Source organism: Nannobrachium achirus, assembly GCF_963921795.1.
Source record: "Nannobrachium achirus genome assembly, chromosome: 10".
NCBI classification, from domain to species: Eukaryota; Metazoa; Chordata; class Actinopteri; order Myctophiformes; family Myctophidae; genus Nannobrachium; species Nannobrachium achirus.
In genome coordinates this window covers 39668241-39687971 of record NC_137819.1, presented here as the reverse complement: position 1 = coordinate 39687971, position 19731 = coordinate 39668241, and the positions used below count along the sequence as shown (strand labels likewise).

General features: G+C 41.7%; 1 protein-coding gene across 1 annotated transcript; it reads left to right on the top strand.

The window, feature by feature from the left end:
- Positions 1-1632: 1632 nt before the first annotated feature.
- On the top strand, positions 1633-10591 carry LOC308292521 (voltage-dependent calcium channel gamma-4 subunit-like; the record flags this gene model as incomplete). The annotated part of the gene is made up of 5 exons (XM_080734873.1): positions 1633-1864; positions 3715-3798; positions 7729-7866; positions 8601-9033; positions 10195-10591. 5 exons carry the CDS (start codon positions 1633-1635, stop codon positions 10589-10591), a joined length of 1284 nt encoding a protein of 427 aa, XP_080590999.1.
- Positions 10592-19731: the final 9140 nt, after the last annotated feature.

Sequence of the window (19731 nt, the reverse complement as noted above, 5' to 3'; positions counted from 1 at the left end):
GTATAGTCAGACATTAAGGCTAAAAAAACTTGCTTCCATTGTGGTATTCAATTCATCAAATAATAATACATGTTATCAACAAATAACGGTGACACACTTCCTTGTTTCTTCTATTTTCGCACTGATTTTTGGACTGATTAGGTTGTGTTGGTAGTTTCTGAGTATTTTTGCTTTATTTAACAATGACAGTGAGATACTTGTTTGCTGCTATGGTCTCTTTTGGAGGACACTTTATGTATATATACTTATATATTATTCGCCCCCTCTATTGATGCACCTTCTCTTTATTGGTACTGTACTGCTCTTGTCTTTGTTTTGTTTTTTTCCCCCTCTTATCTATCTTTTCTTACGTCTCTGTAACTTTGTAAATAACTGTATACTGCTGTGCTTCTACTGGACAACTGAATTTCCCCCTTGGGATAATAAAGGTATCTATCTATCTATCTATCTACAAATATAAACACTATTATGTAAAAACAGCACCAGTGAAGTACACCTCCTTTAGATGGAAATTTACATTTAAATCTAATCCAACATCCGTCTCTTTTCCTAGCTCTATTATTACTTCCGCCCCCTCTATCCTTCTCTTGAACCCTGTATCCATATCCATCCTTCCATAACATTTCTACCCAGTGCACCGCCTGTGCCTTTAGTTTCATAGTTTTCAGGAATTATACTCTCAGAAATGTCATTCATAAAACATTGCACAGTATAGCAATAGGAGAGGAGCATCTGACTGTATGTATCGAAATGCTAAGTGGACAACTGGAACTGCTTTTCATGCGTGCATGCATGTAAATGTCACACTGGCCATTTTCTGAGATGTTCAGCGTTTGTTTATTTGCAAATACAATTGAAAGAAGAAGGGAAATAAATACTGTGTAAATTGATGCTTTTCTGCCCAACTAAAACTTTACAAATCTGAAAAAGGGAGAAGGGAAATAATAACATACTGTTGAATTTGAAGACAAATGATGCCAGAACCAGAATGATACAGAAACCGCTGTATGTATACCTTACTACATTCTATAATCCATATCCTCCCCCATTTTCTGCACATTTCTCGTTGCTGCTAAAGCGTTTATCTGTACTACTGCCAACTCTGTAATTAATCTGCTGGTGTTTTTAACCTATGTACTTTTGCCAACATTTAGTCTTTATTCTCTTTTTATTGCACCCAGTAAGCTCACCATGTAATTAATATCTCGTTGTTATATTCTTTGTTGATGTCGCACTTGCAGAACGTCACACCAACATTTCACTGCTTCTACCTGTGTGAGTGAAGGACACATAAAACCCTCTTGCATCTCTCTCTCTCTTTTTCTCTCTTTTTTTCCCCTCTTGAATCTAAAATGGAGGGGGAAAAAAACGATTTGGTAAAATGTTTCCTAACCAGCCATCTGAACCCCACTGAGCTTAATGTGTTTACGCAGCAGTCGAAAACGTAACATTTAATTTTATGATAAGCAACAAAGACAAGTACACTTTGGCGAAGTTGGAAAAATAGCAAACGATAAATCACCAAATGTGATTACCAGAATGTTAATAGTTACTGTAGTAGTTTAGTAGGCTATTAAACTACTAACTAACTTCTAGTATTAAACTCCCCTCCCCTCCTCTCCCCTCCCAGCCATGGTATGGTGTGAGCGGGGCATCCAGGTGCTGCTGACCACCATGGGGGCGTTCGCCGCCTTCGCCCTGATGACCGTGGCCATCGGCACCGACTACTGGCTGTACGCCCGCGCCTTCATCTGCAACAGCACCGCCAACTCCTCCTCCTCCTCGCAGGACGACAGCAACAAGGACAAGAAGGACCCCGGGGCCCTCACCCACTCTGGCCTCTGGAGGATCTGCTGTCTGGAGGGTGAGTGGGTGGTGCATGGGCTGTGGGGGCAGCTAGTCTGCAGCTTTAGATTGGAACTATTGTAAAAAGAAAATCGGTGGAGAGGAGCGCACGCGCACGCGCATGTGCGCGTGCGTGCGTGCGTGCGTGTGTGTGTGTGTGTCTGAGCTCCAAGCTGTGTCCATTCTAATAAGGCAGCTCAGCCACCATGAAGGACACAACCCAACCTGCATGAAAGGCATCACACACACGCGCGAACACACACGCGCGCACACACATAGCCGTGGTGGATCAGAGTCAGACTGGTGGAGTGGTAACCTACGAAACCGCTCGGTTTCCGGTTATATCGCCCGCTAAACCCGTTATCGTGTTGAAGGGCCCTTGAGCAAGACACTATACGGGCCCTATTTGCGTCCATGCCTTACCCATACCTAAGCTCTTTCGCCATTTATTGTTTGTTTATTTGTTTATTTTGAAAATCATTTTTAAATAGTTCAAACAGCTGATCTACAAGCTCACAACTTGTCAATGTAGAAGTTTTTCTAAATCTTTTTAAAAATAGTAAAAAAAAAAAAAAGAAAAGGCAAAGAAGTTTGGGGATCGACCAAAATATAGCTCTAAATCCCAATTATAGCTAACTGATCAATGCTAATCTAACCACATGAACCCTATTCAGGGGTGAATGTTAAGCAATCACCTATTTTCACCAAAGACATTTGGGATATAGGGATATAGGGATAGAGGCACGTACAATGTATACAGTATAACACATAAATCGTCTCTGTCGGGTGGAAACCTCATACTGTTTGTCCAAAACTGTTACTTTTCAGCATTTAAATTCGAAAATACTAGCAAAAGTAACAGCTCTACAAGTTCAAACCTCACGCCAAAAAAACACAAAAAGTTAGAATGTGGAGACACATGGATTGGGAGACGAGCTTTCTGCCCAACAACGACAATATTCAAATGTACACACACACACACACACACACACACACACACACACACACACACACACACACACACACACACACACACACACACACACACACACACACACACACACACACACACACACACACACACACACACACACACCATTGTGTGCCACTGTGACTTTGGATTATACTTGGGAAAACAGCAAGACACTACTCGACAGCTATAGGGTACTGTACATTCAGTCTGACTATTAATGCCTTTCTAAACTAAATGGCTGTATGGAAATGTACTGGCATTACTTCCTGTACAGCCGGACAGTCAGACAAGCGACAAGGTTTTTCAGGGTATAATGCGACCTTTGGTCGCAATAATGCGACCTTTGGTCGCAATTATGAGTGATGACTCATTCAGAAGCTTTATGAAGAGATGCTCTATACCTGAGCTATAGACGACACACACACACACACACACACACACACACACACACACACACACACACACACACACACACACACACACACACACACACACACACACACACACACACACACACACACACACACACACACACACACACACACACACACACACACACACACACTACGATGCACTCGTGCATTTGTGTTTATATAACACAGAGTGTCTATTTCTCCTTACTTTCCACCCTCCATCCATACATTCTCTCGCCACCTTTCTTTCTCCCTTAATTCCTCTCTCATGCCTCCTTCTTTCCTTCCATCCTTGCCTCCTCTCCTTTCTGGCTATAATGTCAAAACATAAAACTCACTTCCCTCTCATGTCTCATCTCCCCATACACCTCCTATTCCCCATCTTCTACACCTCCTCTCTGCACTTATGTAACACCTAACCTCCCCCCCGTGCACCTCTGCTCCCCATTGAAATCCCCAAACCCCCTGTCCCCCGTCTGACAGGTCTGAAGCGAGGTGTGTGTTCTCAGATCAATCACTTCCCAGATGATGCAGACTACGACCAAGATGCTGCGGAATACCTGCTGCGTGAGTCTCACTCTTTGTCGCTCTCTCTCTCTCTCCCTCTCACACACACACACACACGCACGCACGCACGCACACTTAATACATGGCATATGTATTACAAACAAGCTAATCTCTCAAGACATACAGTATTCTGGTAACAGCAGAATATGTCAGACTCAGCAGCACTGCCCTAAACATGTACTGTAGTGTTGTTGTTAATAGGAAAGAAAAAAACTATCTTTTCATTTTTCTTACAGAATGGGTTCCCAGATTGCACACGAGCTTGCATGCACATATAATTACAACACATGTGTAGATTAGTGTAGAATATGCACAGAAATCATGCACACACTCACACATCCATGGTGCACACATGTCGTGTACATGGATGTGAGCACAAACAAAAGGGACAGGATGATGAGACGGGGGTGGTGGGAGCGCATCAATACACCGATGTCAGATTGAAGTGAAACGCTGTGCGGGAGAGAGAGAGAGAGAGAGAGAGAGAGAGAGAGAGAGAGAGAGAGAGAGAGAGAGTTCCGCTGTCAGGAGTAACACAGTCTGGGGGTGTTAGAGAGAGAAAGCTCTCTCCTCAGTAGATGGAAATGGAAAAGCCTTCATTGGCAGCCTCTGTGTGTGTGTGTGTGTGTGTGTGTGTGCGTGCGTGCGTGCGTGCGTGCGTGCGTGCGTGCGTGCGTGTGTCTGTCTGTGTGTGAGTGCGTGCGTGTGCAGCTCAGAGCCCTTGCGTGTAGCTGGTATTTCACATCCGCAAATGGAAGAGGTTTCAGTACAGTCAGTCTTACAGGCTGCCAACAGGTTGTACTGTACTGTATAGTATAGTAATGGTCCTAAAACATTTTCATGTCAAGGACCCCCAAATTAATATGTTTTTTGCTGCGGACCCCCGCAACTGGAAATGATTACGGAAAAAAGAAAATAATAATAATGAACCAATTTTTTTATAGTGCCATTTGCCTAAGCTGTAATCCTGGGCATTACTCTCCCTCTGCCAACCCGTAGAGGGCCCGAACTGAGCTCTTGCTTCCTTCAATGCATTAGGAGTGACAGGCCACTTCTTATCACCTGACACAGGGGAGTTTCCCAGGTAGGACGTACAGTAGCCCGTGGAAGGAACACGTTATTCCAACCAGTTCCTTTCCCCTCCCCATGGCTGGCCATGGGGAGGCAGTGTAGAGACCAGGATTACTGCATATTTTTTGTGAGGTTATCTACCTACCCTATAGGGGACACAGGGAGAACATGCAAACTCCAAACAGAAAGGCCCACTGATGAGACAGGTTCTAACTGCAGAATGCTACACTGTACATCTGTTGTTGGAGAGCGCTGCAGCCTATACTGTATGTATGGCATCTACAATTAATCACCTTCAGTCTCCTATTCTGACTGACTGCTGACTGACATTTGTTTATACAGTGCCAGTGATCAATTGATGTAATAATTTTTTACCATTTCACCATTTTGTTGCATTAAGCGTCTTCACCGATTAGATTGCCCTGAAGTCATATTAATTCATCCGATTAATTTTCATTAACTCTCAAGGACAGAGCAGTTAGAGCAAGACGGGTTGTATCTTTGGAGATGTAGGCCTACAGTAGGGGTGTAACAATAGTAACTGAATCGATTTTAATTTGCAATGATCTACTCCCGGTATATCGTTTGCAAAAGCAAAATATCGTACCGCTTTGGCTTTGTATCGCATTGTATCGTTTTAAAATGTGGTAATCTGTATCGAATCGTTTTGCAATGCAAATAATTGATTGTGCGGAAACTAAGTATTTGTGCCTTGTATTTGGCCATTTTAAGAGGTAAAACATGTGTTGTCAGCTGTGTTTTCTGCTTTAAATGTCCCTTTAAGAACACAATCTCTGTCTGAAATGACACCCTCGTCTTCTATTCCAGATGACCCCCACCTTCAGCATTCTGTCGCCCATACAGAGGATGTGCTTTGCTCGGCACATTGTGTGTCATTAGACGCACCGTATAGACAGATGTCATGATAGAGCACTTGGAGGTCAGTGGAATAATGAGACACAAGGAACACTGTTTCTGAGTCAGTGTTTCCATGACGAACGATGGGTTGCTGTCGGGCAGAAACCTCTTATCTCCATATTGTAACTAAGCTTTTGTGTTTTTTGATCATACCACGTCACAGTCACAAAATATAAAAAGTAGCAGATCTACAAGTTTGAATACAACAGCTTTGATGATCAACTACCTCTGCTGTTTTTGAATTTGAATCCTGAGAAGGGTTTTGGACATACATGGTTTTCACCAGACAGAAAAGCATAATATTGAAACCAGTACAGCGTTTAACAACCAATGACATTGCTGAAGAAGAGAAGTGATTATGATCTATATAGAAGGGGTTCTGATAATACGTGTCGTGCAACTGAATTTTGGACCAACTGAAGATCATGAAGACACTTGAGAGGAAGACCAGAGAGGATAGAATTGCAGGATGCAATCCGAGTATGATTGATAATGGCGGTGCAGTTAGGGGAAAGCAGCAGAGGAAGAAAATGATTAATAGTGCGTATAGGTGGAAGAAGTGTGTATCGTGTAACATTGTTGATTGGTACTGCAAAAGATAAAGTGCTATCCAAGATGACACCCAGAGAGTCCCAGACTCTCTTAACCTAAGGGGAAGATAAACTATCAGGTTTAACCAAAGTGCCTACAGCACAAGAACAACCTCAATTTTATCACTATTAAGTTTAGGAAAGATGTATGAGAATGATTTAAATTAAAAATGGGAAGAGGGGGGGTGGAACTATAGGCTTGACACATGAATAGAACTGGGTGTTATCTAGGTAGCAGTGAAATTGAATGGCAAAATTCCTGGAAATATGGAGGTAGAGGTAGAAGTTACATAATAAATTAGAGGGGCCCCGCCCGGCACAGAACGAATTGGTAGACACCACTAGTAATAACTGAAATTGACCGTGATCTCATATTTTTTGGTTGGACAAACTGGGGGCAATCTGACATATTATGATCTCAACCAGGCTAGAGTTGTACAAAATGATTCTCTCTAGGAGGATGTTACACTAGGTGAGATGGTATCAAAGGCTATCACTCAGATCAAGAAGGACGAGTATTGATTAAGAGCCCAGCTAGTGTCAACTGACATCAACAAATGGTGATTTTATTTCCCGTATTGTGAAAGGAGTGCAGTAGATTAGAGATTATCATGATTGATTATGTGTGACGTTATAGAGTAGATCATTGAGTATTCATTAATTATATATATGATAATACTAATACTTGGAGGAGTCGAGAGGTCTTCAGTAGGCGGCCTACTGAAGGCCTACTGTAGGCCTCAGTAACTATTGTTTTGGTAAAGCCTATCTCGTTATGGTACAGCTCGTTCCAGAGGCCTTGAAGCCACACAGTATAACTCTAGTGTCTGACCATTCTTCTTGGCAGAACTACTTTACCACTGCCCAGAGTGTTAAACTGTACTTCTGTCCATGATATCATGTTACATAAACCTGACCACACCACCACCTAATATAATTGTCTTGTCTCCTCATTTTCTCATGATTATTGATTGATCTGAATTCCACCACAGGAACAAAGACCCAGACAGAAAGGTGTTTAAAATACGGGAGAGTGTTTTCTGCTGGTGATTCAGTCCGAGTGTATCAAAGGGTGCGTTCGTAAATGCGCCCTGTTTGTGGTTAGGGTTAGCTGTTATGGTTATGTTTAGGCATAGTTTTACTGAGGTTAAGGTTAGGGTTAGGGTTAGGGTTAGGCATAGTTTTACTGAGGTTAGGGTTAGGATTAGGGTTAGGTTTAGGCACTCACTACACTGAGCACACACCCGGTGCGCATTTCCGAACGCACCCTTTGATACACTCGGACTGAAACACCAGAGGAAAACACCATCCCTTAAAATTCATCTCCTCCTTCTAATCTCCTTGTGTTCAGGTGTGGTGCGAGCCTCAAGCATCTTCCCGATCCTGAGCGCTATACTGCTCCTGCTGGGCGGAGTGTGCGTTGCGTCCAGCTTCTACAAGAGCAAGAGGAACATCATCCTTGGAGGAGGGATTCTCTTTGTAGCTGCAGGTGATCTTATTGCTTCCACAGAGTCCACAGCATAGACAGTATGTCAGGCATTTAGCTAGGTTTAATTAAACACAGTAATTCACTGAATGAATGTACGGAAACACAGAATGAGTCTTGAGTATAGGGAACCTGACCAATCATCACTCTTTCACTCCCAAGGACAAACAGCCAACCTATGTCGATAGATAAAGAATGCAAGGAACTTGTCACGATCTGGTGGTGAGGACCCAAATGCAGGACAGCAAGGCAGGCAAAGTTCAAAACCCAAGATTGGGTGATTTATTACAAAATAACAGGGAAAACTTCACAATCACAAACTAACATTAAACATGGTGTGACAACAAACAATGACTCGACAAGGACTGACTGTGGAACAAAACTAATATACACATGAGGACTGATTACACATGAGATACAGCCGGGTTAGACAAGCACATAGAACAATGAAAACTAGAACATCAACATAACACAAAGAAATACAAGACCTAAAGACAGGCATGCAGTGACAGAACTAGTATTCATCAGGAGTATTGAATTGTGTTGGAGCATTTAGGGTGCAGGGAGAATTTGGAGGACTTTGTTACAAATGCTTAGATCTTCCTCCACAGTGCCTTTAGAAAAGCAGACTCCAAACCTTTAATCGTTTGTTAAGCTTTTTTAAAATCCATTATATGTTTTCAGCACGAGTCGTACTTGTTCATCTGTGCCAGTCTGACGTGTCGTTCCTCCCTCAGGCCTCAGCAACATCATCGGCGTGATTGTGTACATCTCGGCGGCGCTGAGCGACATCTCGCCCAAGAAGGACGAGGACAAGAAGTGGCACTACTCGTACGGCTGGTCCTTCTACTTCGGCGGCCTGTCCTTCATCCTGGCGGAGACGGTGGGCGTGCTGGCGGTCAACATCTACATTGAGAAGAACAAGGAGCTGCGCTGCCGCTCGCGCGCCGAGCTCTTCAAGAGCACCATGCCGCACACCGTGCTGCGGCTGCCCAGCTACCGCTTCCGTAGCGGCGGCGGGCGCTCCTCGCGCTCGTCCTCGCGCTCCAGTGAGCCCACCGGCCGCTCGCGAGAGACCTCGCCCTCGTCCAAGGCCTTCGGCCTGCCGCCGTCGGCGCCACCCTTCTCCGTGGCCACCCTGCCCAACCCGCACCACTCCACTGGCACCAGGTTAAAATAGTAATGCGTTTTTCATTGTTGTTCAGTTTTAGTTTCGTTTTGGCAATAGTTTTTTTCTGAATTTAGTTAGTTTTAAATTGTTTTTATAGCAGGTTTGCTAGTTTTTATCAGATTACATTTTTGTGACAACGCTTGCTTTTTTATACTTTGGGTTATTTGTCAGGTGCAGGATTTAACTCATGATATCATTTAATAAAAATATATTTATTCAGTTACTGTTGGTAATAAGAAAAACTAAAACGGAGGGCATTTCGTCAGATCCGTCCACAGATCTGAACCACGGCCATTGCGTTTACAAGCCCGTTTCTTTCACCTTTGGGGCAGCATATAGTGCATGCCATGCGGGAACAGGGGCCTGCTGTGAACAGTTTTTTGCTATTGTGCGAAAGGTCATTGTCATGGGTTGAAAGGCTAAAGCTATGGGTGGTATTGTCAAATCAAGTCAATTCACCTTTATCCATAAAGCACATTTAAAAACAACTAGTGTTGACAACAGTGATGTACAGCATGCAAATAAACATATATGGCAATAAGAGTAGGTTATACGATGAGATAGGCCAGGGGCCAATTCTGATATCTTCACAAATTGGTACCACCCAAGGTGACCGTACATTTTTTAAATGTTTGTCTTCCTACGTGTCTCTAGTTTACATTTTGGTATGATAACCCTTTCTGAGACCCAGCTTAATTGATGTTATCAGCCGCTAGAGTCGGTGTCCCATTAACTTTACTATACAGGGAAAAAAAGCAATAAATGAATCTGCTTTAAGTAGCATATGAGGGGTCAAACTAGGGTTTTTTCATGATTCTGAATCCATTGCAAGCATCTGTTTTGCACGAAAAACATTCCTTGGGCTAAAACGGCCCCCACAAGACGTGTCTTGTGGGGCCGTTTGTAGCCCAAGGAATGTTTTTCGTGCAAAACAGATGATTAATAAGAATATATATTCAGTTACTGTTTGTAAAAAGAAAATCTAAAACCAAAGGCATTTCGTCAATAATTTCAATTTCTTTAGTTAGTTTTGTAATTGCACAATACAGTTTCAGTTAGTTTTTCATTTTTCTTTTTTTAACATAGTTTTTTATTTAGTGCAGTTAACGAACATTTTATTTTGTTAGCTTTCGTTAACCATAATAACCTTGCTCCGGCAGCGGCGGCGACATCTCCATGTACACCCTGACGCGGGACTCCAAGCTGGGGAGCCTGGGCGGCGGAGCCCCCCCGCCCCTCTACGGCACGGTGGACCGCGCCACGCTCTACCAGCTGCACAACTACTTCCCCAAGGAGTCCGGCGGCGGTGGGTCGGGCAGCGGGACGCTCACCTCCCTCTCCAAGTCCAACCTGGTGGCCGCCCAGAACGCCGCGCCGCTCAACACCTCGGCGGCCCCGCCCCCCGCGGCGGCGTCCCAGCAGCCCGCCCCGCCCCCCATCTCCACGGCGACCATGGAGAGGGACCGCGGCGGGGGGGGCACCCTGGACCGGCTCGGGGGCAAGCGGGACCGCGACAGCAACTCGGACACCCTCAACAGGAAGACCACGCCCGTTTAAGATCGAATAACACCAGTTGTTCTCAAAGTGGATTTCAGGGACTCTCTATAGGTTCTTTTATGGGGGTCTAAATTGACCCATACAAGTCTGTAACTCTGACAGCGTACAAATGGAACCAAATGAACCCGTCAGGGTTCATTTGGTATCCATTTGTATCCATTTGTATCCATTTGTATACTGTTAGAGTTAAGGGGAGGCCTTGAAATTTGAAAGTTTGAGAAACACTGGAATAACACAACCACCCCTCTCCACGCACATGCAGAGAAGAGAAGGGGGGGGGGGGGGGGGCTGTAGATATGGAGGTGAATTGACAGCGAGAACGAGTAGGAGACTGAGTAAGAGGGATGGATTGAGTGGGGATGAGAGAGAGAGAGGAGAGAGAGAGAGAAAGAGTATTATAAATAAAGAGGGCTGATATTGTTTGGGTGACACTGTAATTGTATTTGTCTTGTCAGTGAGCCTGCGGTATTTCGCCACCATCACACGCAGTCATAAAACACCTATACCGTTCTGAAAACGTGCAGATCATGCCTTAAAGCCTTAAAACAGCCATGGCTTCAAAGTCAAAAACGCTTCAGCTATAGTAGTTATAGCTACAAAACAGTGGCATATAGTGACAGCTAAGAAGATGGGTTTATATACGTATATTAGCGATGCACAATATTATGGGTAGCATATTGATATCAGCCGACATTTCAGTAAAAGATGCAATTTCAGCATCAAACCAATATCAAAATAATTCTGATATTTATCTACCGATATTTATTCACAGATATTGACTGATATTCCATCGATGTTGACGCAATCATAATGTGAAAAATGTGAAAATGAAAACAAAAACATTCAGAAATAAGCTCAATATAAATAGATACATTACATAATAATGTAATTCGTCGTTATCGGACGATTTGACCCTACATATTATCGGATATCGGCCAAAATGTCAATATCATCGCTAATACTATATGTACACAGTTACACGCTGTGTAGCTTCCAGGCGAAGTCTTGAAGTGCCTTGCTCGAGGGCACCTGAATGGCGGTTGCCAGGCGAGGGAAGAGTGTTGCTCACTGACTCGTCCCTGCTCCAGATGAACACGGCCGCTCCGTCCACAGATCTTAACCACGGCCATTGCGTTTACAAGCCTGTTTCTTTCACCTTTAGGGCAGCATATAGTGCCATGCGGGAACAGGGACCTGCTATGAACATTTTTGCTATTGTGCGAAAGGTCATTACCATGGGTTGAAAGGCTAGAGCTACGGGCGGTAATGTCAAAAAGCTGTCAATGTCTTTATTACTATTTACAACAGCCCCCATAGGTCACATCTGGCCATGAAAGATTGCGGTGCATCTTGGGAATGGGCTTATTTTGTCTAAAAATTATTTAGCCACTTGCATGCATGCCCCCAACCTGGGGGCATGCATGCAAATCTATCACAGAAACGATAGAAAGAAGTAAATGAAAACATTTTAACACTCATCTTTTCTTTTTTTCTAATGACTATCTAAAATATGAACCCTTGTTGTAAAAAAACAAAGGTGTCCTTTAAAACCACACAAAATACAAACACCACAAAAATAAGAGCGTAAGTTGGTAACCCATCGTGGAGAATGGGTTACCAACAAATCGAACCCTGCCTACTAGTGATGCGCGGGCCGACCCGGTGCCCTCACCCGGTGCCCCCACCCGCCATTATCACCACTCTCATGTGCAAAAAATAAATAACAATAATCACCTGTTCTTATTAGCCTTTTATTCTTAATAAGAGTAGGCCTATAAGAATAAGAATACAACGTTTGAATACGAGCACGAGCGAGCAAGTTTTAAAATGCGCCAGAGAGGAGCGAGTTCTCCTCCGCTCCTTGGTGCGAGGGCCCGCGAACCACATTTTGCCAACATTTCAATGGATACGATTTGAAACACAACTTTCGCAAGTGAGACAGATTTTTTGATTGAATGAACCAACCACGCTCACCTCGAGTCGCTCCCATCTCTCCAGGCAATCTGGTGATTAATCAGTAACCAACATGATTTAATATTGTCCGTCTTTTGCTGTCTGTTTAAAGTGCGAGGCGCTGTATAAATATGATTGACATAAAACCTGAAACAATGCCCCCGTGAAGAATGAACGTCTTTGAACGAATGTCTTTTAGGCTAAACCCCAATTTGAACAACACGTTTGTTTATTTAGCCCATGACAATATTGTGCTACTGTAAACCTTTCTGTAAAGCGACTTTGGGTACTTAGAAGAGCCGTATATAAAGATGAGCTATTGTGGAGATGATATACCATCTTTTTTTAAATGCGGGTTGCTGGACGGGCGGATTCGTTGATTTATATATCGTTCTGCGGCGTGGGCGGGTTACGTTCCGTGCGGGCTGTGGGCCGTGCGGGTTATGAAAAAAACCTGACCCGCGCATCACTACTGCCTACAGTAGATCTTTCTAGGCTTTTATGACTGCACATAACGTTGACAGATACTGAAGACGACAGGACATATTCTGTACAGTGTCACCACAAAGGGCTGTACACTGTAGACACCACGATAAGGGGTTAAGCCTATAATTCATTACATACACTCAGGGGCTGGATTTTGTTGTTGCTATAATATATTTAAAAAAAACTATAAACTTCTGACTTTCAAAACTAAAGGTTTCATTCTAAGGAGATATATATCAGGGGATATTCACAGTTCACAGTTTGCAAGCTAGAGTGAGATTACAGGGAAGCATTATGGGTATCTGAAGGCTTGTGAGGTTACAAGGGAAATCAATTAACATTTTACAACATTTTGGAATGAAAGTCTGGGATGCCAGATTGTCGTGTAAACTTCACGGTTATGTGACTATAACACTGTAGTTTAAATGCTCTTATATTGAATTGTATAAAAGAGCACAATACCGCTTTTTTAAAGATAGAACTATATCGTACTCCGCTCACTAGAATAACAAATGTATTATTAACTCAATTACTATTGAGTATCTTATCTTATCAATCCATTCACTCTGACAAAAAGTACATAATGTCTGTATCGACCTATGGGTTGTCTTTTATCATTCCTAGTGACGGACCACCATCCTCATCATCTGTTACGAGGTTGTGACTCTTGAATATTATAATTACTATTAATAATGTTGCTGTTGTTTCTATGATCGTAAAAAATGGTTATTTCAGGGTGTTTATGTGTATTGAAATCAAATTTTCTATATTTTTGGGGTGCGTGTTTTATTTTAAGTTTTTAATATAGTATTATTCATTTTTGTATGTGTTCATTTCTTCACACTAAAGTCGGTGGTGTCGTGTAGTTCAGCTGTCTCCCCACCCCGGGAGCCAAACTTACAAACATACAGTACATGAATTAACCACTTGAAGCAGTACTATGTCTCTCCTCGGATTTTAACCTGGGTCTCTGCGCAAGAGCTGATTATTATTATTTTTTTACCATTGAGCTAATAGAGCCTATAGCTTATCTGTCAGCTCACAACGCGTTGCATCGTGACATGTGGTGAGTGTGCAGATCTGCTATTTTCACTATTTCTTAGGGTTTTCTTTCTTCTCTTTATTTTATCATTTTATATTTTGACATTTAGGCAAAAAGATCTTATGCACACCTGATTTTCAGATCAGATTTTTTTCTTCTTTTTTTTTACTAAAATATATATATTTTTTGTTGTTGACCATTTTTGAAAATATTTACAAAATCTTTACCCATAAGAATGGATTCCGCAACCCCAAAACGGGTCCAAAGCCAATGCTTGGGAAACGCTGATGTGGGAAGGGGGACTGCCCATAAGTCCAAAGGTACATTGGTCCGATGGTTCATTAGTCCGAATTTAGTTAGGGTTACTGAGGTTAAGGTTAGGGTTAGGGTTAGAGTTAGGCATATTATTCTTAGCAAATTCGGACTAATGAACCTTCGTATAGTATAACGCCATCGACTCGCCGTCATCATTAGTATAACTATTATCAATACTTATTATCTCTTCAGCCAATTGAGCTTTTTATTTGTTTTATAAAAAAAGAAAAAAAAACATAACCAACGTAGCCTAATAACACCTCTGTGTTTTCTAATGTTCTGACTAGTGTGTAACCGTAGGCGATATAGTTTATCTCGATATATATTATATATGTATATATTTATTTATATTTTTGTGGTGGTGTGTATATGCTGTATATATACATATACAGTATTCGTTGTTGTCAGGCAGAAACCTCTTATCGCCATACTCTAACTTTTCGTGTTTTTTCACAAATTAACGCTGAGTCTACCCCATCATACCACAGCTTCACACAAAGGCATCAAAAGTAGTAGATCTGCAAGCGTGAAGCAACGCGTTTTGAGCTTTGCGATCTGCTACTTTTGAAAATGAATCCTGAAAAGTAATAGCTTTGGACATAATGGTGTTTCCACCTGTCAGAGATGATACGTTTAGATAGGTGTTCTTAATTGTCATTATTGTTTTAGAGTTCCTACACACTGTATCTTTGGGCTGCAGGCTTCTTGCCTGCCTGTGACAGTCAGCAGTGCAGTGTTCACACAGTGAGAGAATGTCTGTTGTTTCTGTGAGCGGGGGACCTATCCACAAGTTTCCAACATCCCATCGTGCATTGCGCAGAAATTGGACGGAGCTTCCGGCGCCGCAGTCGAGTGTGATCTACAAGCTCACAACGGCTGCATCTGCGACGCAACGTGAGCTTGTATGTCTGCTGTTACAGTTTTTTTCGATTGCTAAAACACATTTTTCAAAACTGTACGTTTGTTTCAAAACTGCACACACAAAACTCCAAACATCAAACACAAATTGCTAAACCCTGGCATCCCTTTGCAAAACAACTCTTTGCCATCAAATCTCTTAACATGTTCACAAAATGGAACTCGTGTTTTCATTTGGTAAACACAGCCATATTTTCACATGACACACACATGCGTTCATTGAATAAACACAACTAGCTTTTGGCTGAACACTACCAAGCATGAACAGAACACTGAAGAGCAAAATTGAAAACACAATTGTCGAAATGGAACACACTGAATGAATGTCAATTACTCTGGTAAATGAACCAATTCCCTTTTTGTAAAATGACCCAGTGTATGCCCACTAATCTCATAGACAAACATAAAACAGCACACAAATATGCAGACAAAACATTTTATTGACTGTAGGTCCAAACGTTTACCCCCAAACACTCCAAACACACAACGCCTCGCATCGCGAGGCGTTGTGTGCTTGTAGATCGGCTGTTTTCAATAGTTTTGTGCGACAGTCTTGTATGATGTAGCAGGGCTTTGCTTTACCAAAAGACGTACACATTTGAAACTTGGAGATACAAGTTTTCTGCCCGAGAGTGACAATATTTTAGTGATTACAGTATGTTGCGAGGAAAACGTTGAGATAATAGCCATTTTGGTTAGAACTGACTGAAAATAACTTTGTACTTCAAGTTTAAAATTATACTAAATAATATTTTTTCAAGTGTCCAAATAAATTCCAAATATTATCAAATGATCTCGCGGCACCCCTGGACTGCCGTCGTGGCACCCCAGGGTGCCCCATCACCCACTTTGAAAACCCCTGGCTTAGAGTGCCGCATGAAGCCCTGACAGGCCTCAAAGCCCACATCTCCACAAGCCTCCTCCATGGCCTGAAGCAGTGGGACCTGGCTCTGAATTGCTCGCCTGACCCGAAAGTTTAGAGATTTTAATATTTGTGTGTTGTGGATTGATGCTTTGAGATTTTATGTGAGAAGTGTGTGCAAACCTGAAAAGTGTGTCTTGTGTTTTGACAACAAGGTGATGTGAAATTTACATCAGAGTGTAAAGAAGGAAAGTCAGAGTATAATATGATAAGGAAATCTAAAGTAGTAACAAATTGAGTCAAGCGATTGGGGACAGAAGTAAAGGTTGTGAAAATTGTGCCAAATTTTTGAAAAATGTGTTTTAGCAATCGAAAAAAACTGTAACCGGAAGTGTGGTGCAGTGTGGTGCAAAACATTCTCCAGTAAATTCCCGCGGAAAGAGGGGGATAGGTTATAGGTTATATTGGTTTGGTGGTCTCACATCTTAGGACCATGAGCGGACAAAATAAAATATCATAATATTTCTGAGCAAATACCTCGATGTTACCGTTATTATGATGATAATATCATATTGATAGTGATGACGATAATGTAATTTTTTTTTCATTACTTTTCCTGCAAAACATGCTTGAAGTATAAAATAGGAGCTTAAGAGATGAAATCCTGGAAAAGACATCACTTGTATATCGTCGTTGTCGGGCGGAAACCTTGCATCTCCAAGTTTCATATTTGTACATTTTTTCGTAAATCAAAGCACTGCTTCATCATACAAGGCCGTCGCACAAAAGTAGTGAAAACAGCAGGTCTACAAGCACACAACGCCTCGCACCGCGAGGCGTGTAGATCGGCTGTTTTCACTAGTTTAAATCATTTTTAAAAGGATAAATACAAAACAAACGGTTTTGGACATACAAGGTTTCCCGGCAACGACGATATCACATGTCATGAAATTACAATATCCAAACATCCCAGACGATATCTACTGTAGTCTCATATAGAAATCCTGATTATTTCCCAGACCTATAGTCTCATGTTAGGGCATAACACTGTGGAACCCGGACTGTTAATTAACCACTGACTGGAGTCCCTCGGAGCTCTATTGTATGGCGTATTTTCTGTTTTCTGTTATTGTGGGAAACGCTTTAGCTGAAAATACCTGATCCGACAACAAGATCGATCTGCTATTTTCTGCTAAAGCTTTCCCCACAATACGGATGCTGCATGGGGTTTAAGCAGTTAAACGCAGAAAGTGAACAAAATATTCAAATACATTCGTACTCTCTACAAATGGATTTATTAACACAAAGAATTTTACTGGATCCTTTTACCAAAGAGAATGTAATATTGAAATTAATTTGACCTACTCTACCGAGATGTGGTTGAAGCTTGTTTGTAGTAAATCATTATTATTGGCTATTTTGTACCTCATACACACTACCAAATCCAGGGTTGAAGATGTGTTTGTCTTCCCACCTATAGCATCGTGGCAAAAGTGGAAATGATATGCTTAGATACATGATAATGTGACACATGTCTCTGAATATTTGCCATAGAAGATAACACAAGAATAGTTTTAAGGATAATTTAAAATAATATAAAATGTGTTTTGGTAGAGCACACTGCAGCTGTTTCCCGGTGTTCAAAATAAACGTTTTGACAATTTAATTTGTAAGGTACTGAAATGCCCAGGGGAGGCACAGATGGTAGGCGATTGGATATGCTGAAAGGCCAGCTGGGATCTGCGATTCATTTATCAACAGTCATGGACATCAAATCGCATTTAAACCTTAACTACTTACCGAGAAACCATCTGTGTCATGTTAGATTGGCTATTCAAAAATAGAAGATAATACAAGCTCATTGCGAGCTTTGTACATCTGCAATTTGTAAGCTCGAGATTTGAGGTTTTTGGAAAAATCTTGAAAGTGTTTTAAAAAAAATTGAATAATTTGGGATTACGAAAAAAGTGTGAGAACAACTGATTTAGAAGGCCTTTTATAGAATTGGCCTTGGGTCTTCATAGGTTAAAGGGGGATGAAACCCTGTCTGAAGATTTTGAAGCAAACCCATACGTCCTGTATATGTCTCTGAGTCCATTAATCTAACGCTCCAATTATGAATTTTATCAGCTGCAGCTGTGTTTCTTACTATCCTTTTTGATGTATTTAATCTGAAGTAAATTTACAACCTGAATGGGAAAACAAACAACAAAATCAACCTATAGTTGCTTTCATGCCCCTTTAAGCCCTATTCTATACTTTGGTTATTCTAAAATAGCTGATCTACAAGTTCATGTCGTACAGCGACGCATTGTGAACTTGTACTTTAGATCGTCTATTTTCTAATATATTTATTTTGTTTTATTTTTTATATTCGACATTCGGTACGCCAGGGTGGTTAAATGAATCACTAATGAATCAGTGCACTCACTGCCCCAACACTGCACTATTGACACTTGCCACGCCAACATAAGTCAAGCCAGTATAGACGTATTTCTACTACAGACAAAATGAATATACGACTACACGACTTTATAGATGGAGGAAGCAATACAATATAACGATCCTCCCCAGTCAGGAGAAGAAGAAAAAAATAGTGTACATACATATGAACATTATAGACTGTGTATGTATACTGTATATATTATTCAATAAAGTTATATATGAAAATATTTTGTCATGTGTGTCACTGAATACGTGTGTGTGTGTGTGTGTGTGTGTGTGTGTGTGTGTGTGTGTGTGTGTGTGTGTGTGTGTGTGTGTGTGTGTGTGTGTGTGAGAGAGAGAGAGAGAATGAGAGAGAGCAAAGTGGAACAGTGAGGATGCAAGGACTAGAGGTGGTGAAGGTGAAGTGAGTTTAAATACTTGGAGGTCAGCTGTCCAAAGTGATGGGGAGCGTGGAAGAGAGGTGAAGAGGGGAGTGCAGGCAGGGTGGAACGCATGGAGGAAAGTGTCAAGAGTGATTTGTGAAAGAAGGGTGCAAGCAAGAGTTAAAGGGAAGATGTTGCATAAAGACAGCAGTGAGACCAAGTATGCTGCTCGGCTTGGAAACCGTGGCCCTGACGAAAAGACGGGGTGAAGCTGTAGGTGAGTGTTGTTTTTGACAGCAAATTTTGATTTAGTTTTAGTCATAGTCTTTTGAATAAAATGTCTTTTAGTCAACTGAAAAGTTTTAGTTTTAGTCTAATTTTAGTCGACTAAATCTACAGTTGATTTTAGTCAACTTAAATGTATTTTGGCAGGCCTTGATGACATCGTAATAGCTGATTTTACACTTGGTTGCATGCTGAAAATAGCCGATCTACAAGCTCACGCGACGCGTTGTGAGCTTGTAGATCTGCTATTTTCAGCAAAAAAAAAAAGCTTCTTTCCACAGACAATCAGGCACATGAACAATCTGTCAAAGACGAGAACGGTCCAGGGCAAAAAGAATCGCTCTTTCTTTCCTAAGCCATTATTACTTATTACTTATTATTTTATCTTTAGATGTGTTGTGTTTTTGTTGTTTTACTGTTTTTATATATAGGCCTACCACTGCATTGTCTGAAAGGAAGCCGAACAAAA